General features: G+C 35.5%; 9 protein-coding genes across 9 annotated transcripts; 6 read left to right on the top strand and 3 right to left on the bottom strand.

Annotated features, from left to right (window-relative positions):
- The first annotated feature begins 864 nt into the window (after positions 1-864).
- On the top strand, positions 865-1,664 carry EV154DRAFT_256237 (uncharacterized protein). The gene is made up of 3 exons (XM_051594630.1): positions 865-992; positions 1,054-1,447; positions 1,506-1,664. Exons 2-3 carry the CDS (start codon positions 1,169-1,171, stop codon positions 1,620-1,622), a joined length of 396 nt encoding a protein of 131 aa, XP_051456551.1. The 5' UTR covers positions 865-992; positions 1,054-1,168; the 3' UTR covers positions 1,623-1,664.
- Positions 1,665-1,728: 64 nt separating this feature from the next.
- EV154DRAFT_512119 (uncharacterized protein) lies at positions 1,729-2,424 on the top strand. Its single transcript, XM_051601892.1, has 3 exons — positions 1,729-1,962; positions 2,018-2,131; positions 2,189-2,424. The coding sequence occupies exons 1-3, from the start codon at positions 1,742-1,744 to the stop codon at positions 2,391-2,393; spliced, it is 540 nt and encodes a 179-aa protein (XP_051456550.1). The 5' UTR covers positions 1,729-1,741; the 3' UTR covers positions 2,394-2,424.
- On the bottom strand, positions 2,425-3,821 carry EV154DRAFT_444953 (uncharacterized protein). The gene is made up of 6 exons (XM_051597069.1): positions 3,495-3,821; positions 3,314-3,428; positions 3,172-3,263; positions 2,811-3,113; positions 2,699-2,745; positions 2,425-2,641 (listed from the first exon to the last, which is right to left on the bottom strand). The coding sequence occupies exons 1-6, from the start codon at positions 3,722-3,724 to the stop codon at positions 2,463-2,465; spliced, it is 966 nt and encodes a 321-aa protein (XP_051456549.1). The 5' UTR covers positions 3,725-3,821; the 3' UTR covers positions 2,425-2,462.
- Positions 3,822-4,095: 274 nt separating this feature from the next.
- EV154DRAFT_512114 (DNA-directed RNA polymerase) lies at positions 4,096-5,034 on the bottom strand. The gene is made up of 4 exons (XM_051601891.1): positions 4,726-5,034; positions 4,570-4,664; positions 4,437-4,513; positions 4,096-4,374 (listed from the first exon to the last, which is right to left on the bottom strand). The coding sequence occupies exons 1-4, from the start codon at positions 4,897-4,899 to the stop codon at positions 4,244-4,246; spliced, it is 477 nt and encodes a 158-aa protein (XP_051456548.1). The 5' UTR covers positions 4,900-5,034; the 3' UTR covers positions 4,096-4,243.
- Positions 5,035-5,043: 9 nt separating this feature from the next.
- Positions 5,044-6,931, bottom strand: EV154DRAFT_444947 (caspase domain-containing protein). Its single transcript, XM_051597068.1, has 5 exons — positions 6,474-6,931; positions 6,370-6,415; positions 6,218-6,313; positions 6,055-6,153; positions 5,044-5,983 (listed from the first exon to the last, which is right to left on the bottom strand). The coding sequence occupies exons 1-5, from the start codon at positions 6,900-6,902 to the stop codon at positions 5,076-5,078; spliced, it is 1,578 nt and encodes a 525-aa protein (XP_051456547.1). The 5' UTR covers positions 6,903-6,931; the 3' UTR covers positions 5,044-5,075.
- A 449-nt stretch (positions 6,932-7,380) lies between these two features.
- Positions 7,381-8,460, top strand: EV154DRAFT_590676 (uncharacterized protein; the record flags this gene model as incomplete). The annotated part of the gene is made up of 1 exon (XM_051606882.1): positions 7,381-8,460. One exon carries the CDS (start codon positions 7,381-7,383, stop codon positions 8,458-8,460), a length of 1,080 nt encoding a protein of 359 aa, XP_051456546.1.
- Positions 8,461-15,759: 7,299 nt separating this feature from the next.
- EV154DRAFT_482430 (uncharacterized protein) lies at positions 15,760-16,890 on the top strand (the record flags this gene model as incomplete). Its single annotated transcript, XM_051598496.1, has 4 exons — positions 15,760-15,885; positions 16,248-16,330; positions 16,384-16,621; positions 16,813-16,890. 4 exons carry the CDS (start codon positions 15,760-15,762, stop codon positions 16,888-16,890), a joined length of 525 nt encoding a protein of 174 aa, XP_051456545.1.
- Positions 16,891-17,122: 232 nt separating this feature from the next.
- On the top strand, positions 17,123-17,578 carry EV154DRAFT_564611 (uncharacterized protein; the record flags this gene model as incomplete). The annotated part of the gene is made up of 3 exons (XM_051605849.1): positions 17,123-17,286; positions 17,343-17,360; positions 17,458-17,578. 3 exons carry the CDS (start codon positions 17,123-17,125, stop codon positions 17,576-17,578), a joined length of 303 nt encoding a protein of 100 aa, XP_051456544.1.
- Positions 17,579-17,958: 380 nt separating this feature from the next.
- EV154DRAFT_444943 (RTA1 like protein-domain-containing protein) lies at positions 17,959-19,064 on the top strand. Its single transcript, XM_051597067.1, has one exon. It carries the CDS (start codon positions 18,131-18,133, stop codon positions 18,968-18,970), a length of 840 nt encoding a protein of 279 aa, XP_051456543.1. The 5' UTR covers positions 17,959-18,130; the 3' UTR covers positions 18,971-19,064.
- Positions 19,065-19,609: the final 545 nt, after the last annotated feature.

The following is a 19,609-nucleotide window of genomic DNA, read 5'->3' as shown; positions in this document are numbered from 1 at the left end:
GAGAGAAAAAGATGTGTCAAAGAAAGCGTTAAGCATGTTAGTAAAAAGACGTGATAATAACTATGTGAATATCACAGCTTTCCATCTAGTGAAATTTGAAAAAAAAAAAAAAAAAAAAAATCTGTATCTAAAGAGATTGCATAAGCAACAATATTTAAGTTACTACGGATGTAAGAAATTCATAAGGGAAGGCTAATTAATAATGGGTTAATTTTCTTAAGCAAATGCTAAAACATGATAATAAGTCATGTAGGCGCATATCTTCTTATACGAGAAAGGCTGCGTTCTGATAATATTGGGAGAGGATTGATAATACGTTTACAACTAGCCATCACTATACTGTGTGTGTAGACTCAAGCGCGGTTCTTAGCTTCAGTTTTGGATCATGGTAGGCCAGAAACACGTAACCATGCTTAGATGTCGTTTAAACACTATTTATAAAAAGAAAAGATCGCGTGATTTTAAAGATATGTAGGTTTGGGCATTTCCACTTTTTTTTTTATCTCATTTGGTTGACACGAGAAGCATTACAATAGATATAAACAGTACCTCAGAGAGATATTCTGCTTGTTTGTTACTTTTAGTCTTTCTCTATTGGTTGACTCAATATGATATCGTGTACCACATTTTGAGTTACTGATTTCGTTCCATGACACTAAACCCTTTTTACTCTTAAAGATAGCGTATCAACCGATAAAATGTATATTCGGAAGGAAAAAGACCCTTGACATTAACTAATCCTAAAGAAAAGCATATGAGTAAAGCTCTGTCTAGCCCAAACCACCTACCTGTCAAATAATTAAACCCCCGTCCACTACTATATTAAATCTTAGCCCCGCGTTAATTTTGTTTTTTTTCGGCACATACACATAATTTTTAAATCAAAAATGGCCAACACAAAATCAGCAATGGGAAAAAAGAGAAGTGCCACCAACAAAATCCAAGCTAAACCTGCTAAAGCTGCCAAGACAGAACAAGAGCCTGTTCAAGAGGTAAACCATTCTCTTTTTGACGTGTCCTTTTTTTTAAAAAACCTTTTTTTTTGTGAAATAGATTGAACAAGATCAAGGTAATCAAAGATCGTGAAAGATCCCGGACTCGTGTTAACTTTTTTCTCTATTTCGTAGAGGAACAGAGTGAAGGATTATTTGATAACCTCGATGAAGAAATGGATCCTACAGTTTTGGATGATATTATGAATCAAATGAACAATGACAGTCAGTCTGAAGAAGAAGAGGAGGAAGAAGAGGAGGAAGAAGAAGAGGAAGAAGAGGAGGCATTAGACGAAGAAGAGACATTAGAACAAGAGGAAGAGGAAAAGATGGAGGAGGATGAACAGGAAGTGCCTGTCTCCTCTGAACAAAAGAGCACAGCAAAGCGATTCAGAGATTCCTACATGAGCAAAGTCACTCAAGCCTTTGGTTCTGACTTGGATATTATTCGACAGGTAAATAGACTTTTGCGAGAGACTTTTTTCTTTCAGTGATTAACTCGTTTTTGCATAGGAACCCAACTTGAATGGACCTCGTTTAAATATCTTGATTGACTCTTTAGAAGCTGGTATTGATATCTTTTCAACCTCTGAACAAGAGATTATTTTGGCAGACGAAGAAAAACAATAAAAAAAAAACACAAAAAAGCGGACTTGTTTATAGTTCAGTCACAAAAAAAAAAGCTTTAAGTTTAAATCATTTTTCTTTTTCATTTTTTTTTTTTTCATTGTTCGAGGATCAACCTTATAATGTCAACTTACGAAAATAAGGGTTCGAGCCGTAAGGGTAATACGGCCAAGAAGGGTCAAGCCCATCAAAACTCGACGAGTTGGAAAGCCAACAAGAACTCCAAAAAGTCATTGCAGATCGCTAACTTACCCGTTTACGGTCTCTGTAAACGTTGTACCGACGTTATTTTGTGGCGTAAGAAGTACAAGAAGTATAAGCCTTTAACCACTGTCAAGAAATGGTAAGCGAGGATTACTTCGTGTTCACTGTCACTTTATGCTCACCTTATTTTCTAGTACTTGTTGTGAGGAAAAAGCCATCAAGGAGGCATATCATGTTCTCTGTGATAACTGTGCTCGTACAAAGGGTGTTTGTGCTAAATGTTTAGAATCCAAAGAGATCTTAAATACGTAAGTTGGTAAAGCAGGTTTTATAATATTTTAGATGACTAAACTTTGTCGTGACAGTAAGGACGAATTCAAATCAAATGCTGATGAAATGAGAGAAGCTCAAGAAAAGGAGCGCATGCTGGATAGAATGACACTTCGTCAAAGAAGAAGTTACTTGCGTAAATTAGAAAGAGGTGACGATGTAGCTGATATTGAAGCCAAGAATGAGGAAGAAGATTTCGATTTTGAAGAAAGTGATGAAGAAGACGAGGAAGAGGAGTAGATTTTTGTAAATTATTTAAATAATAAAAAATACCACATTGTTACATGAAAAAAAAGGAAGGTATTATATTTAGAGTAAGAGTTTGAATGGATATCCACCGTTCTTGATCTTGAAGATGGCCAATAAACTACTAAAGACGAAAATAATACATACAGTCCAAATATAAACACCGAATCTTTGACGTGTGCTGTCATCGAAACTAGGCACAGACTTGATTAATGCGAGAAGAGAGAAGGAAAGAATACCATCTACACATATGCTTTGTTAATTTCTTTACTTCTTCTACATCCTATTTTTTCACTTACATATACTAGCAACGATTTGTGGTTCAACACCCAATTGTGTAGAGAAACTAAAAAAAAAAAAAAAAAAGATGAGTTTCTTCTTTACTGCTTTTCTATAAATGACACAACTTACCCTGAAGCAATATAATTCACCTCTCCGTTCTTACCGGGCATAACGAAGGGAGGGGTACGAATACGATTCCACATGTAACCAGAATTCATGGTCAAAACAATCAAGATGGAGATGACAGTCCAAGTGGTTTTGTGGTAAAAGATAAATCCAAAGTGACGATAGATAAGCTTAAGTACAGCGGCGGCGCCTACTGCTAAAAAGACTTTGGTGGCGAGGTGTAAATAATTGACGGGTCGACTCACAGTGACTTTATGGCCTGATTCCTTGCTTAAAAATTCTGCAAAGCTCTCGGCAGTAAATCCACTATACATCACTTTTTAATAACAACATTCCTCTCTCTTTTTTTTTTTGATTTGTTTACCTTCTGGCTAAATCGTATTTAACATATTCCTTATTTTCACCAGCCTCTTGGGGAGGGAAATAGAAAACGTTGGGTGCAGACATGATCTTGAGCTACAGAAACTGTTTAATAAAAGCGACTTATGTCAATTAATATCTATTACCTTTTGGTAAACAGCTTGGCCATCCTTGAAATCCAAGTGACCGAAAAAGAGTTGCTTGTTAGCCTTGTTCTTTTGGAAAGTCTTTGCAACCAAAGTATATTCAGGGTCAAACTCACTACACGAAAAAATAGAATGTTAAAGCGCGCGTAATATATTCATCTGGGTGAGAATGAGGCTTTACCGACAAGGTACACAGTTAAACTGTGAGTCGAGAGCAGTTAACAAGACAACAAGTCCATAATTACGCTTTCCTTCGGTGAATCGTTCGTAACTGTTAGAGTTTAACTTGATGACGCCTGTGTTGCTATCTGCAAGAGACATGAGTTTCTCCTTCTTTACATCTTGTGTTGAAACAAGTCCAATAAAAAGCAGTTGAATAAACGCCAACAAAAATGAAATGGGTTTCTTCATCGTTTTTAGTTATTTGGACAGAAAAAAGAAAAATACTTGTAGCGTTATTATATTGCCTCTTATTTTTCGTTTGCAGCTTATTATTGGCTATGGAAATATATCAAAAAAAAAGGTCACTATTTTAATTTAGTGCAGTGTGGTTTAATTGACATTTTGACATTGCTTCCCAAATAACACAATAAAAACATTTCAAAGGTATAATCCCAAAAATGTATTATTCGCGCAAGCGATCACTACATTTGATGTCAAATTCTATTTCAGGCAGTCGCGTTTCCATCCTGCTATAAAAAAACCAAATAATTTTGCTCCATGCATTTCGCGACTAAGCAACATCATCCTATGCTTTCTCTCGATGTACTGCTTCGTTTCCATTTTCACTGTAGATTTTGTATTTATTTCATTAATCGTATAATGGAGATGCATGTGTATGTAAAAAAAAAAAAAAAAAAAAAAAAAAATATATATATATATGTATAAATTTCCTCTATTCTTTTTCTTTCATCCTTCCTCTTCTTTTCTCTATGCAATTTCTTCAAATTCAACATACTCCTTTTTGGCTAAATCTGCAGCATAAGAATCACGGATATGAGAAACCATATCGAGCAAGTCACTGAGACCTGTCTTCAAAGCGTCTATTGCTGTTGTGTTTTCTATAATCCATAAAAGTCAGCGTATTTTCAATATGCAGAAGAGAAAAAAAAATCGTCCTTACCTGTGGTTTGAATACGAACGTTCATTTTAGCTTCGGAAGGGTGAGGAATAGAATAACCACAAAAGTCGACTTCGCGACTGAGAAAAGAAAGGTGAATAAATATATACGTGTATCATTAGAAAGAGAAACTTACTTCTTGTTAATGACATGTCTTAAAGAGTTACCAAGGGTGTGATCCTCTTCCTTGAAACAAAAAGTCATGGCAGTAGGGTCACCATGAGTACCGACCTAATTAAACAATGAGTAAAAACTGAGGTAGACTATTAAGAAAAATAAGTCCTTTGCTTACAATTTCAACTTTATCAGCACTAACAACCAAGTCAGGCTCTTCGTCCATATCTTCGTCGGAATTCTCTTCGTCATCTTCTTGTTCTTCAATATCACTGGCTTCATCAACATCCATTTCTTCTTGTTGATCAACAGTGGCAGATGTGTTATCTTCTTCTTTCAATGCAGGTGCCATTTTTAACTTTTTAATTGTTCTAATAAAAAAACAAAAGGTGTTCGTTTGGGTCAACTTTTTTTTTTAATTTGAAAATTTGGGCAATTGTGACAGCTAACTTTGTGGCTTATGGTACGGCCCCACCCCTCACTAAACCCAACATGATGATATGTATACATAATTTATTAAGTTTTTTTTTAAATGATAAACATAAGATTGACATCGATAGGATGAGAAGAAGACATTTGAGGACGTTGAGAATACTTATCCTTCAAGATATCACGTACCGCATTTAACAATTGAAGATAGGTCAAATTCTTATTTTGACGTAAAACAGTTGTAAACGCATAGGACATGGCTCCGGTGGATTTACCATCCTCCATCGCATCCGCTGAAGTTTGGTTATCCTTACAGCCAGAAAACATAATCACATCTGCTTCTGAACTCTTGAACTTCTTGACTCGTTCATCCACTCCCTTACGGCTCATCAAACTTTTACCGAGTCCCATGATGGAGGATAATGCGCCGGATTTGTTACCTGTTGCATAGGCAAGTCCTGCGCTTAATAAGCCAGATCCTGCATCCTTAAAGATACTTTCTTCCTTGACCGTACCCGATGTAGAATACACATAAGGTAAATCAATTGCTGTACCTGAATGACAACTATCAAAGATACATGTCAAACGTGTACCAGCGGGTAAAGGACGCACCATGATCTCATGCATCTCATCATCCACAATCTGTCCCGATTCGCCTTCATATTGGTCATGATCTGCAGGATAGATTGTCTCATCATAGCCATCATCTTCATCCCCATTGGTATCCTGGACTCTGCCTCCGTGTCCACTGAAATGGAAAAAGTAGGAATCGTTGGGTTGAGCATCACGTACAAGCCATTGCATGGCGCTCAGGATATTTTGCTTGGTAGGAATAAATTTACTATCACTTTGATCATCTGTCAAAATCACCATGTCCTCTGCGTTAAAGTTGTAAAGCGTCATCAAGAACTCCTTCACGTTATGAACATCATTGATACATCCGTTTAAAGCATTGGCTGTACCAGCATAATTAATACCAATCAATAAAGCTCTCTTTCTTCCTTGACCTAAATAAAAAAAAAAAAATAGCCTGCATTAAATTTCTAATTATTCCACAAACAATGCTTGTACTACTTACAGTTAGAGAGTTGAAAGTTGGGTGGGCTTTGGTTTTGCATGGTAGGATTCACATGCATTACAACGTTACTGGCATCAGCTCCTTGTTGACCATAAGGAACTAGCTTGCTCGCATTAGCTCATCAAAAAAATATAAAAATATATAAGAAACTGCTCTCAGTTACCTGCATGAGGTCCTTGATTATGAGACGAATTGGGAGGTTGAGGATAATTAGCTTGATTCATATTGGGATCGGTAGGCTGGAAAACAGGGTCAGGTCCTATATGGTTCATGGTAAGTGCATCTTCTCTTTTCTCTCGAGATGACAAAAGGTACCTGTATATGCGGGAGGGGCAATGGCACCACCTTGTTCACGTTGATTCTACAAAATAAGCATATATGTTGAGTTGAAGAACTTGGATAAAAAAAAGCAGCTTTACCGAATTATCACTAGGAGGAGGATAGTTTCCATAATTATGTTGAGGAGGGGGAGGCGAGTACTGTTGCTGAGATGGGTACTGCTGTTGAGATGGGTACTGTGGAGAAGGATAACCGTATTGTTGTTCTTGTTGAGGAGGAGGAGCTCCATAACTGCCATAACCTTGTTGAGGTTGTTGATAACCTGGTGGAGGAGGAGGAGGGTAATTACCATAACCTTGTTGAGGTGGTTGGCCGTAACCTTGGGGTTGACCATAGCCTTGAGGCTGACCATAGCCTTGTTGAGGGGGCTGACCGTAACCTTGTTGAGGAGGTTGGCCATAACCATGTTGAGGAGGTTGACCGTAACCTTGGGGTTGTCCGTAACCTTGTTGTGGTTGTTGAGGTGGCTCACCATATCCATGAGTACCGTAGCTTCCGGGATATGCCATTTTAAAAATTAATTGTGTCGCGGGAAAAGAGAGTGACTAAACAAACGACTCTAAAACTGGGACGCTAAAAAGTGAAGATTGGGTCACTTGAAGGTCCGCCACGGCTTTTTAAACTTATCAGTTGTTCGTGTACGATATTGAAATAAGAATATCGGATAGAATAACACTAGTTACGTTAATGGTTGGGAAAAATCATTAATATATTACTCTTTGTAGTTTATCATAAATTTATATTTTGAATGCATCACTATCAACCACAAAGAATACAATAGGCCCCTGAAAGTGTCAATAATGGCATCATGTTTGACACAAAGTGTACAATTAACCTTTTTTTGCGATCAATGAGTGAATCACTGTGCAAAAAAAAAAAAAAGAATATAAATAGCAATACTGAAATAATAATTTAAGTAAAATATACAACAGAACAACAATCTCACTTTTTTGCTCTTCTTATTTTAAATTTCGCCTTAATACAAAAATGCAATTACTTTGTTCACCTTTTGCTCCAGTTGATTTACCCGAAATGATCGAAGAGGGTGGAACCTTCCCTGCAGAAGAATACGAACCTTTTAACTATGATGCTCTCTTTGCTGGACCTTCTGAGGAAACGGAAGGATCTTCAAAGCCTCCCATGGACTACTTTGAGTACATTGCTCGAAAGGATGACCATAAATACACGCTGCCTCGCACATACAGTGATCTTGTCAAGCCCAAAAGTCTTAATACATCCATCGATGTGGTGCTTTGGATCAGCGTCTTTTTTTTCACCATGAATGAAGCAATGCTGGGTTGGTTCCTTTATATTTTCCTAGCCTTTGTAGTCGTCATTGGTTGCAAGATCTTACTTCCCACGAAGTATCTTCCATCCTTGTATACGAAATCTCCATTACTGTTTTGGTCTACCTTGTTTGCTTTCCTTGTATGCGCTCCAAATATTTTTAATCTGGGTCACAGAAACGCATTGGTTCCCACCATTTCTCCATGGCAAAATGTAGGTTTGTTACTACCCGGTTCTGCACAACTGACATCTGATAATACAAGTGTGGCATTAAACAACGGTTTGAGCCTTGTAGATAACGGTATGTGTCCTGCTTCAACATCCAATGTATGCATTTCTCCATATTACAATTCATCTGCTTCGATGGGCGCAATCAAGCCAGTATCCAACAGAAGCATGAGATTTCGACAGGCTAAAAAGGCAGCTTTGGAAATGTCAAGAAAGGCTTCATTAAACGGTGCCACAAAGACAACATCTCAAGGTCCAACCAAGACATCACCAAGCACTCCCACCACGGTTGATGAGACAAAGAGTGAAGAAAATGCAACGGTTATCAACAAGGTCAAGAAGGAACAAGACATTTTTAATGAGACGGATAATGTCAAACATCTCTTTGACCGCTATTACCAGATGGAATTGGATTTGAGAACAAAACGTTGGCATTTATTGGAAGAACTCTCAAAGATTGAATCCAAATTGAACTCTGTTACTTTTTATACTGTTCCTAGTAAGAAGTTGATTAATGCTCGTGTTCTTGGAAATCAGCGTCTTTTACAGTAAAGCTGTTCAATGTCAAGAGCTAGGGATTTTTTGGCTTCCCTAACATTTTATAGAAATCGCTATTTTACATTGATGATATAGCTTTTTTTTTTTTAAAAAAAATATTTCGCAATAAAATTAGTCTTTTAGAAAGAAACTCTTCATGTTTTATATTATTTTATAGTCGGAAGTGCTCGTGCTTCATCGTGTTAAAAAGTAAAAAGAATAGTTTTATTGCATAAATTTAAATAATCAAGGCCTATATTAATAACATAATCGAGGGAACATTTTAAACCTTCCTTGTTTCTTTAAATTCTTCGCCATCTCCTGATAGTTCATTGTTTTTCTCGCCTCTTTTTGGGAAGTATTTGTTGAAATTAGAGGGTACCGAAAATGCTACAGCTGTGGTAAGCACATCAAAAACAAAAAACGGCCATTAGTGTGCCGCAACAAAGGTAGTACTAATATATACCAAACAATAAATAATTTGTACCATCATCAATAACAAAAGTCTGAAAAATAGAATCATAACCTTTTTTTTTGGGGGGGGGGGGCTTGATCCACTCGCTGGACCTGTTATTCAACTGACTTTGCACGCATAACTAAAACATGTGTTAAAAAGACGCTTTTCTTAGGGGCAGCCAAAGTGCACGTAGCTATGGCCTAGGATCGGGTAACTTTTGGCACCATAAACTGTCAAAAATGGAACAACTTCTTCTTTTCTCTTAACATTGAAATAAATGGCGAATTTAATTTTAGAAGTGTCTGATCCTTTGCAAACATAACTACCAAAGGTTACCAAATGAATTGCTACCGATATCAATAAAAATTGTGCCCTTGGAAACAACTTTGAATTGACTTAAGTTCGCTCTTCAGAAACTAAAATTCATTTTCAATGTGAAAGAGCTGGCGTTTACCTTAACACTCGTGAGTAATCCGAAACTAATTGTCAACGTCGAAAGGACAGTTGAAAATTTAATTGCCCTTATCATATTAAAGTAAGAGCCACCAAAAATGACTTCTCTTCCACCTATTGGATACCCAATGACCTGTGAATGACCGAAGGTAGTATATAAGAGAAAGCATTGCATATGGTATATCTCAAGTGGTGTTTATATGCTCTCTTAAAAAAATGAGATTATTATCTAATTCTTAGGGACAGCCAAAATGTACCCGATCCTGGGCCATGACTACGTGCACTTTGGCTGTCCCTAAGAGACCCGTATTTTCTTTGTACTTTTATCTTCTACGGCATTTTATTTTCTACGTACTTTTTTATGGGCCTATTTCCTTACGTCTATGAATACGGCTGTTTCCTAGTATGTGAAGGCTCAAACATATGGATGATTAAATACACACGCAGAGGATTTGGTTGCAGGTTTATTTGTAAACATCATGGATCAAAAGATTTCCTTTCTAGTAAATGGGGGGATGGGAGCTGGGGGGTGTTGGGGGTGTTGGGGGAGGTCTTTTAAGCGGTCGATTGGGGGGTAAAAAAGCATTGAAAAGGCGTATTATGTGATATCAAAATAATAAAATTTTTATTGGATTAAAAATGTGATAAAAAAACAGCTGCTTTAAATGAAAATATTCTGTAACGCGATAAAAGTGAAGGCATAAAACAAAAAAACGGAAAATACTATCACTAAAAGTATATTAGAAAATAATATAAAGTATAGTTTCAAAAAAAACACATACCCTATCGTTCCAAAAGTGATAGAAACAACTAACAAAATAAGTTGGTGTTAGAGGCTAGTGTGATATAAAAAATATAAGATCCACATACCTTACTATGAATTGCAACTGTTCAAAAAAGGGGAAACGTGTTAAAGTTTATGAATAATATCATTGGCAAGAAAGTGAGTGAATATTATATTACCTTAACGAAACCCTCAAAAACGTCGATATTCATTTCATGACATATAACGAGAAGAATAATTAATAATGGTGTGTTTTTTTATACCCATTGACTATATTACCTTGGTTATCTGCAAATAAAGTACACTTTGATTATCTGGGATATATTTATCGCATTTTAAAGAGAAATTGAAGAGAAAGAAGAGGATACGTTTTTCCTCTTTTTTTTTTAAGTTTTTATGTTTCAGCCTTTCGTTACACTGAAGAGTGATATAAAAAAAAAACGAAAGCTTGTTTTTCGAGTCTTACATTCACGTATCAAACACTTATACCTAAATTATTGACTATGTCTCAATCTGTCTTCCCAGTCAATCCTAGTGTATCTTCCTGTACGGTTTGTAGGGTTAATTATGCAAATCCTAGCAATCTTTCTCGCCATGAAAAAGAAGTCCATAATCGCGGCAGGAGTCAATATGATGAGTATATAATTAATACATGTTCCAGATTATAAATCCTGGATGTTTATAAGCATAAATAAGTCAAAGTTTGGTAGCTATTGGTGGTTGTTGAACACTGACTGGGACTTGAAAAGACTTGCAAGCCCGTGACCCTATCGTCAATTGTTATCGTTTATGGCTTATTTTGCAATAAAGAGTAGTTTTTGTTAATGCAGTGTTTTAAAGAAATGTGACGAGGAAATTTCTGGTCACCTTCTGGGGGGACATTTGTGGGACATTTGGGGGCAATGGAGGGGAGGGGGGATCTCAAAAAAAAAACAAAATCAATCACAAGGATGCACAAGCTATCCTCAATGAGGAAGCTGGGGGGGATAATATGCATTATTTATTTTTTTAAAAAAAATCTACCAATAGCTTTCCTTATTTTTTATGTTTATCGCTCCTCCGTTTGTGACTTAACCCGGAAAGGCAATGGGTCCTTTGGGCGTGTAAACTATTAAATCATCCTGACATAATCCCGCTCTTGTTTATCAGCTTATATAAATAAAACTCGTTCACATGATCTTCTGATTAAATAAAAAATTGAATCATCCTGACATAAGTCAGCTCTTGTTTATCGGTCTACAAATAGAACCCATTCGAAACATTTTTTCCTTCCCTTCTTCTCTTCTTTTTTATTCATATCCTGTATAACACCATCTTTTTAAGGAGAAGTTATAAAAATTTGGAAAAGGTTAGAATAACAACTTTTGTTTTTTATAAAAACGCTAAAATATTATTTTTTTTTTTTAAAAAAAAAAAAAAAAAGGGATATACTCCCATTTTTTATTATCACGGCTAAGGCTAGACTTCTCTACATAATGAAGATTTTCCCATTACCCGTTGTAGGCATTGTAAGCCTGTATCTTACAACGCTAAAGACTGGAATTTCAAGGAGTATTTTCGCTACAACCAAGCAGAAGCGGATTCCTTAAATTATGAAACACTGATGATGTGGTTCAAAAATGATTTAGATTGGTTATCTATGGATGAGTTACCCTGAAGCGTAAAGTCCTATATATTAAAATTAAAAGTAAGCGTAGGCTCGATATAACAAATGATACTTAATCAAACTAACGCGTGTAAAATTGGTCAACAGAAGGATGCACTTCAGAATAACAGCAAACGGGAAGATAAATTACCGTGAGTGGATTATGAAATAGCATCTGATATATGCCAAAAGGTGAAAGATGATAACTTACTTCAATGGTCGGAGTGCAAGTATGTTACCGTAAATGTGGTGCATATACTGCTCGAATACAACAATATCTTAAATATCTTAAATAATAAAACTTTGTATACACTTTGTCAATCCTTGCATATCTTTATTTTATTCAATATGAGCAATACACCTTTACGTCTTACAATTTCCCAAAAAATTGAAATTTTAGATCAGTTTAAAATGGGAAACACCAATCAGATAGAGCTCGGAAAATGGGCACAAAAAAAGTTTGATTTTATAAAACCTCTTTCACAACAAACTGTGTCAAACATCCTCAACAATGCCGATCAGTTGTATTCTAACATTGTTGTTATCAAGAATAGCAAGAGTTTGAAGCTACCCAAGTATCCTCAACTTGACGAAGAAGTGGAAAAATTCGTCAACCATGTGAATGACTGCAGCATACCAGTAAACTGTGCCTGTCTCATCGAGCATGTTAAGCGTATCGCTCGTCAAAGTACTCTATCACTGAAGATATCACTTTTTCTGATGGATGGCTTTCCAAGGTCTTTAAATGCCTTGGTTTAAAATGTAGACCTACCCATGGTGAATGTGCTTCTGTTGATGTCAATTCACAAAGCATTCAAGATCAGCTTGAAAAAATTCGGGAAGAACTGATGGATTATCCTCTTGCTGATATCATGAACTTTGACGAGACAGGATTGTATTACAATCAACCACCAAGAAGAACAATTTGCTCGCGACCACTTGGTGGATTAAAGAAGAGTAAGACCCGTGTGACTGTGGGGCTACTTTGCAATGCGGATGGTACGTACAAAGGCCATCACATTGTAATTGGGCAATTCAAAAGCCCTCGTTGCTTCAAGGAAAACCCGAAGATGCTTTCAATGACAGTCATTGGTACCCGTCGATACGTAGAGTACCACCACTCACCTAAAGCTTGGATGACTACCGAGATCTTCTCGGCTTATGTCAAAAAACTGGACATTGCTTTTGGTCGAGAGGGTAGAAAAGTGGCTCTTCTTTTAGACAATGCCTCAGTGCATAAGTGGAAGTTCAAGCCGGTGAACATAAAGTTGGTGTTTCTTCCTGCCAACACAACAAGTATGTTGCAAGCTCTCGATGCAGGTAGACAAAAGAAACAAGGGTGCTGTTTTTAAGTCGAAGTACTAATTTTATTTTACTTTATTTAGGAATTATTGCCAACTTTAAGGCTTACTTTCGTTCCCAACAGTACTTGAGAAGTCTTGATTTGTTCGCCAGCAAACAGTTAGATAACTTGGATGTTTACATCATGAATCAGGTGCAAGCCATGTTTTTCTTGGCCAATGCTTGGTTAAAGGTAACGCCTGAGACAATAAAGAATTGTTGGAGGCATACCAATATCTTGGGATTCAAAGAAAACCCTGACGCGTTGGCTTTGCCACCCACTGTCCCCTTGCCTCTGGAAGATAACGTTGTCCAGGAGATCAACAATTTGTTGCCCGATCTTCCTGGTAATTCAGACAACGAGATCACTGATGTCAGTCAGCTGGATCTGGATTCTGACGAGATGTTTATCATCGATGATGAGGAGATCGTGATGGACGGAGAGGAGGAGATCCCAATGATACCTGAAGAGGAGATATACGTCGATATCAATGATTGTAAAAAACGGTTGAGGGAAGGTTATGAGACGATTCTGGCCTTGGATGTGCCTTTGGATGACTTGGACAATCAGTTCCATAGACGTGTTAGAATGAGATTGGCTGAATCTCGTGCTGAAGTAGAAAATTTTAAAGAACAAGCTGATATTCGTCCCTTTTTCCAATAAAAAAATTATTTCTCCTAACACAAATGACTTTAAAAAATAATGATTTGTTACTGATAAATTTTTTTTTTCGACTGGGCACCAAAAAAAAAAAAAAAAAAACTGTGTACCCATTTATATCACACAGCAAAGAAGAACAAGTATAGGAAATGTTTTTAACATTTCTGGAAAGTTAAAATCTTCAATCGTAATACAACAAAAAAAAATGTTCTGCATTATGAAATTCAGAAATTCAGAAATAAAAAAGGAAGACAATTTATTATACACGCCTTGCAACAATGAGGATTAAATACAGTATTATTTTATTATGTTAATCTTTAACCTGGTCCATGCCTGGCTTTTTTTGATACCATTGATGCTTTTACAGTGGATTCAAGTTTTATAAAAAAAAAAATTTGTACAAACTTCAACACGCTTTCAGCGAGTTAAATCATTTCTACCCTGTCCACGAGGAACAAATAACAGGAATCGCCAACTACAAAGCTCTAGTTATAGCAAAATTTAATAAGTAAATATCTTCTACTTAATTAAGCTTTTGAACTTTTATAAACGCATATTCTTGTTTCAGTTTGTTTTTTAACATTTAAATTATATAAACCAACATACCAAATTGATACATCAAGATAGAAGCAATAATAGTCAGACTGAGTTTTAGCATTTCGAAATAATATCTCTGCCAGATAAACCAACACATAGAACGGACTCTACAATACTAACTGTATACACGTCGCAATGATTTGTATACAGGAAATAACAGTATTACGTACGGCTTCTATAACAGCTACTGCGTGTAAAAATGTTGTTTTTGCTTATCGGGTGAAACCTAACGTGAGATAGTTAATTAGAACATCCAATGACACGAAGCAAAAAGTTAACAATTTATTCTACAGATAGTCACTGTTGATATGGCTTATGTTTACATAGTAACTTATTTAAGTGCAAAGCGACTTCCCAAATTACTGGTTTTCTCGTCTTTGTCTAACGGGAATACATTTCAAAATAACATTATTGAAGATTGGTAATGTCGTATGCAATTCAAAGCCATGTTGTTATATGAATATTTGCAATAACTTTGATAATCGTAAATTAGGGATAACAATATTAAAAGGATTTTACATCTTGAAAACTATGTTGGTTTAAACAGGGATGTCAACTTTGTGAAACGCCGAATAGATACGTTTGCGTTTTAAACAGAATTTCCATTTACTTCATGTAAAAATTATTCGCAATCAACTTATAATCAACTATATACGTTCACAATTTCCAAACGTCTTCAATTTTCTTACCGGCATCAATATAAATTACAAACGAAGTGAAATAATCTCTATTGCAACTATATTAATGATATGTCTACTCATAGTAACGTTTATATAGTAATGTTTTGAAGGACAAAATTTAATGATTTATACTTTATATGGAAGGAGTCTACCGGTCGAGATTGAAAAAAAAGCTGTGTAAACATAAGCAGTGCAATACAAATAAAAGTCAATATACATTTAAGCCATTCAATTAGTAATTAAACGCTTAAACGTCCATAAATACAAGTTGAAATTTACCATAGCTATAAAATATACTAAACTGCAAACACACTTAAGATGATCTTAAGCCTCAATACACATTTAAGAGCAATAACCTAAGACGCTTTAAATTACATTATTTTGACAGCCTTTTTAATTATTATTTGTACCGATTAATAGAGTACTGAAATAAGAGTATACGAGTAGTATTGGCGGGATAAGGAGTATTTCTTTAAATAAAATAGAGTTTAGTAAAGAAGGTCTTTATAATTGCGAGTTGAGTGAGCACCACAGCTAGTTTAAACAGAAGCTGAACTGTTAGAAAATAAATGGATTTAAGTATAGCTTATATGCTTATAAATAAAAGATACAATGATAAAAGTGTAATCAAGGGATCAATCAGAATGATAATAGAGCTGAATAATATATAAAACTAATAAGTCAAAGTGTTGAAATATGAGTAAAATAATAGATGAGGATTTTTATTTAGGAGAGGTCTTATGGATGCCTATTTATAGTGATGGACGTATAATCCACTCACTGAAATTAAAGAAATTGGGGAAATTTATAGAAGAGATTGAGGTAATTGCGCCTACTAAGAGGTCACAGATCTGAGGATAAGAAAAAGATGAAAAGAAGTAGTTTTGACAGGTGCAAACCCGAAAAGGTGTATTGCACTTTAGTAGGTGTTTAAAAAGAAAGAAAAATTGGAAATGCGCTCGATTTGTCGCATAACAGTACAATAAATTGCTGCCTGTGGTTTTAGTCAATTTTATTATATCTCATATAACGATTTCTCTACGTTATAACTAAATCATTTTCTTCTCCCTCCTACACGGCAACTTACGGCAATGTTAGACAGCTGGTGAACCTTCGCCTTATAATAAATGAAGTATATTATAACTCAAGACAGATTAAATAGTAATTGTATTCGATTTATTTAGGCGTCAAATACGACAGCACCTTTTTGTTTCACACAAAGATCTTTCTTTGAATGCTTTGACTTCAGAAAATTGAAAATAAACAGGTAAGCTTGCAACATATTTTTGTACAATACGCAACTTCCTTTAACATAAACAGTCTGGCTGAATTACAATCACTGCATGAGAAGGGTCAGATGTTTTTGAACAGCTTTTATACTGATGGTTATACATGTAGAGTTTCTTTTTGTAGAAAAGAAAAACCTGTTTCATCTTTGGAAAATGTCACTCTGACCTTAAATAGCTTCAATAGCGAAGAGTTCAAACAATTTTTCAGGCCATGTACAGTCAATATGAATAGGAAGGATGCTTTTACATTATACCATGGGGAAAATGATGTAAGACGCCTCTCTAGCTCTGAGTAATACAATATGAACGGAGTCATCAATCGTCAGAAACAAGAACTAGAAAGAAAGAAGAGTAACAACATCGAATATATTGAAACCAGAATCCCTTCCCCAGAAACAACTGGCGCTGAAAACTATAAAAGGCACATTAATTTGTATGCTCCAACACTTTGAAGTCTTAGTCACTTTTTATGATTTCCAAACTGCTAGAATACGGTGGTCCAACTATATCCGGAACCAAAAGGCTATCAATATTTTGATTGACGGTTCCACAAAGTACAACAATAACAGGAGAAAAAACACTAGGCGAAATAAACGTAAAAGACGAAATTAAATAGCAGATATAAGCGAGATCTTTCCAACACCAAGCAGTCAAAAAAAGGAAAACAAGCGGCGAGGTAAAAGTGCTTTTTATTTCTTTCTAGAAGCATTTATCATTTTATTCTTTTAAAGGGCATTTAAGAAAAATTCGAAGAAGGGGATAAAAGCAAAATGCCAATGATATTATTTGGAGATGGGTTAAAAAACAAGTCGCATGTCCGATATAAAGGACTAAGATATGAAGTAATCGATAAGTTGTACAGACAGCTAAAGCGGCGTGAGAATTTGGAATTATTACTGCTTGATATCGGCGAGTACAACACTTCCAAGGTGAAGTAAATAGATGTTCATTTTGCAAAAGTATTAATATAAAAGCTCTTTTTTTTTGTAGACATGCAATGGCTGTCTCGTAAAGAACTTGGAGAATCTGAAGTGTGGTGGTCACAAAATCCATCAAATATTAAACCGCAACAATTGTAATATCTTTTAAAACCGGGACGTCTTAGCATCGAAGAATATGTTCCTATTGCTACCTCTATTTGGAATGGTAATGGGTCTCCAAGTGTCTTTCAAAGACAAAGCGCCACCTCCAATGTGGTTGCTGCACCGTCATCGGTGACAGCTTAAAGATAACTGCAGGTAAAATAAATTATCTTTTCTAAGCTTGTCTGAAAACTGATTTCATTTATGTCTGAATTTACATTTTATTTCGTTTGAAAAAGGTAAGTCAATGTCTGAAAGTAAGTTTTTATTCGTCTGAAAAAGAAATAACATTGTCTGAATTTAAAGTCTGAAAACTGTATTGTTGATTTGGACAATAGATTAAAACATAGTCTTCTATAGACCGTTGTAGACGTTACCATAAATATTCAGCTTTTTGTGGGGAATAAAAAATGACAATTGTTTAAGGTCACCAGTTTTTCTATCTTGCATCAGATTTGATCTACAAACGTGTAGACAAATGTGGATATTTGTGACCAAACAGCAAAGCCGTACTCCCGCGCGGTGTGCGGTGGATCGGTGGATCTGTGGATTAATACTTCCGTACTCAGATGCACGGCTTCGGATCAATTTTATAACCGGTTACCGAAAAAAAAAAAAAAGTATATAACTGTTGGGGAGATCAGATTTTTTCAAAAGGAAAAAAAAGCACTACCTTTCGTTTGACAACTGTAACTGATGGACCTTGTATATCTATATTTTCATTATTACCCCAACGCACCTGTGGCTTATGTTGCATTGGCAATATTCGCAATTATTGACATCTACTTGATCTTACGTATCATTACACAAAAAGCACCATCATTCATGTTCAAATTGATTATATTGGCAACTGTCGAAACTTTGGGATTTGTTATTCGAATACTTTGTATCAAGACTGATGTTACATTTGCAAAGTTTTTGATCATGAATATATTCATGCTTCTTGCACCCAACATCTTAGCTATTGTCAATTACAACACTATAGCACATATTCTTACTTTGGCGAATATCGAAACAGATAAAATTTACCTCAAATCCAAGCCCATCACCATCTTTTTCATTGCTTGTACTATTACATCCTCTATGTTTCAAGCTGTTGGCGGAAGTATCCAGGCTTTGGCTCAGTATAGAGTCATCGGACCCAAATTGGCTATCACAGGTCTATCATTGCAATTGTCGATTTTCGTTTTGTTCACTGTTCTGGCCACTTATGTTTACCGCAAAAACTCAATTCAGTATTACGTCAAAGGTGTAGATAATCCAAAGAAAAAAGTAATTACTCGCATTTATATTGTGTTGGCTTTAATGGCCATTCGCGTTATATATCGATTGGCTCAGTTTGCCACGGGCGGTACTGGAATAATCGCTACACATGAATGGGCCTTATATGTTTTTGATCCTTTAATTGTGGCCACTTGCTTTTTAATTTTTTCAACATTTAATACATGCTTCCCGAAGAGAGACGAGGAAGATGTCTGTACATTGGAGGACCTAGAGATTGGAAAAGAAGTTTCCAGTGTTGTTGATATTAAATAATTCGGCTCTCTCTGAACAAAAAAAAAAAAAAGATATTTAATACGTATTGCCAGTTACATTTTATAATTTAATAATAAAACCCCCCTCATAGAACTATTGTCATATACATGTTTGACTTCATTATCTAAAATTATACCAATTAGGACTTTTAATCATCTATGCTGTGCAGTTATCTTGCAATTATAAGGTTCACCATAATGCTAGTTACAATGTAGCACCCAAATTGATTCTTGTATAATGTATCTATTCCAGGAAGAGTTACACAACAGACTAAGGTTACTAATTTGATTATTACCTGGTAAACACCACTGCCACTTGTGTTAATCTCTATTTGGAAAATTTACCATCTACTTTTTTGCATTTCTTATAAGTGAAATCGTTAAAAAAAACAAAAAAAGACCAAGTTGATCAAATGTTCAAAACTACTTGCTAACCATTTTCAAATTAACTTAGTTACGTCCTTCAGCGGCTTAACTGTGAAAAAGATGTACGCTCAAGGATAGCAACAGTAACGAGTTCTGAACTTTATCAGATGCATATATTTACAATCAATACTTTACTACAATTGATGATATCAATAACGTGGAGACCTATTCTTCATCAAAGAAATCATAACTTATTTTCGTTTGACCTTGATAT

This window comes from Mucor mucedo (assembly GCF_025094135.1).
Source record: "Mucor mucedo strain NRRL 3635 chromosome Unknown EV154scaffold_59, whole genome shotgun sequence".
Taxonomy (NCBI): Eukaryota; Fungi; Mucoromycota; class Mucoromycetes; order Mucorales; family Mucoraceae; genus Mucor; species Mucor mucedo.
Note: the sequence above shows the minus strand (reverse complement) of the source record. Positions and strands in the feature narration are given on the sequence as shown.

What these genes read in the sequence shown, in the direction of transcription:
- EV154DRAFT_512119 (XM_051601892.1), top strand. Translation starts at nt 1,742, where the DNA reads ATGTCAACTTACGAAAATAAGGGTTCGAGCCGTAAGGGTAATACGGCC. An exon ending in TTAACCACTGTCAAGAAATG is followed by an intron (nt 1,963 to 2,017) that starts GTAAGCGAGGAT and finishes CTTATTTTCTAG; the next exon opens with TACTTGTTGTGAGGAAAAAG. An exon ending in TCCAAAGAGATCTTAAATAC is followed by an intron (nt 2,132 to 2,188) that starts GTAAGTTGGTAA and finishes TTGTCGTGACAG; the next exon opens with TAAGGACGAATTCAAATCAA.
- EV154DRAFT_444947 (XM_051597068.1), bottom strand. Translation starts at nt 6,902, where the DNA reads ATGGCATATCCCGGAAGCTACGGTACTCATGGATATGGTGAGCCACCT. An exon ending in TAATCAAGGACCTCATGCAG is followed by an intron (nt 6,154 to 6,217) that starts GTAACTGAGAGC and finishes CGAGCAAGCTAG; the next exon opens with TTCCTTATGGTCAACAAGGA. An exon ending in CAACTTTCAACTCTCTAACT is followed by an intron (nt 5,984 to 6,054) that starts GTAAGTAGTACA and finishes TTTTTTATTTAG; the next exon opens with GTCAAGGAAGAAAGAGAGCT.
- EV154DRAFT_444953 (XM_051597069.1), bottom strand. Translation starts at nt 3,724, where the DNA reads ATGAAGAAACCCATTTCATTTTTGTTGGCGTTTATTCAACTGCTTTTT. An exon ending in GCCAAGCTGTTTACCAAAAG is followed by an intron (nt 3,264 to 3,313) that starts GTAATAGATATT and finishes CAGTTTCTGTAG; the next exon opens with CTCAAGATCATGTCTGCACC. An exon ending in AAATACGATTTAGCCAGAAG is followed by an intron (nt 3,114 to 3,171) that starts GTAAACAAATCA and finishes AGTGATGTATAG; the next exon opens with TGGATTTACTGCCGAGAGCT.
- EV154DRAFT_444943 (XM_051597067.1), top strand. Translation starts at nt 18,131, where the DNA reads ATGGACCTTGTATATCTATATTTTCATTATTACCCCAACGCACCTGTG.
- EV154DRAFT_512114 (XM_051601891.1), bottom strand. Translation starts at nt 4,899, where the DNA reads ATGGCACCTGCATTGAAAGAAGAAGATAACACATCTGCCACTGTTGAT. An exon ending in GTGCTGATAAAGTTGAAATT is followed by an intron (nt 4,665 to 4,725) that starts GTAAGCAAAGGA and finishes TTGTTTAATTAG; the next exon opens with GTCGGTACTCATGGTGACCC. An exon ending in AGACATGTCATTAACAAGAA is followed by an intron (nt 4,514 to 4,569) that starts GTAAGTTTCTCT and finishes TTCTTTTCTCAG; the next exon opens with TCGCGAAGTCGACTTTTGTG.
- EV154DRAFT_256237 (XM_051594630.1), top strand. Translation starts at nt 1,169, where the DNA reads ATGGATCCTACAGTTTTGGATGATATTATGAATCAAATGAACAATGAC. An exon ending in ACTTGGATATTATTCGACAG is followed by an intron (nt 1,448 to 1,505) that starts GTAAATAGACTT and finishes GTTTTTGCATAG; the next exon opens with GAACCCAACTTGAATGGACC.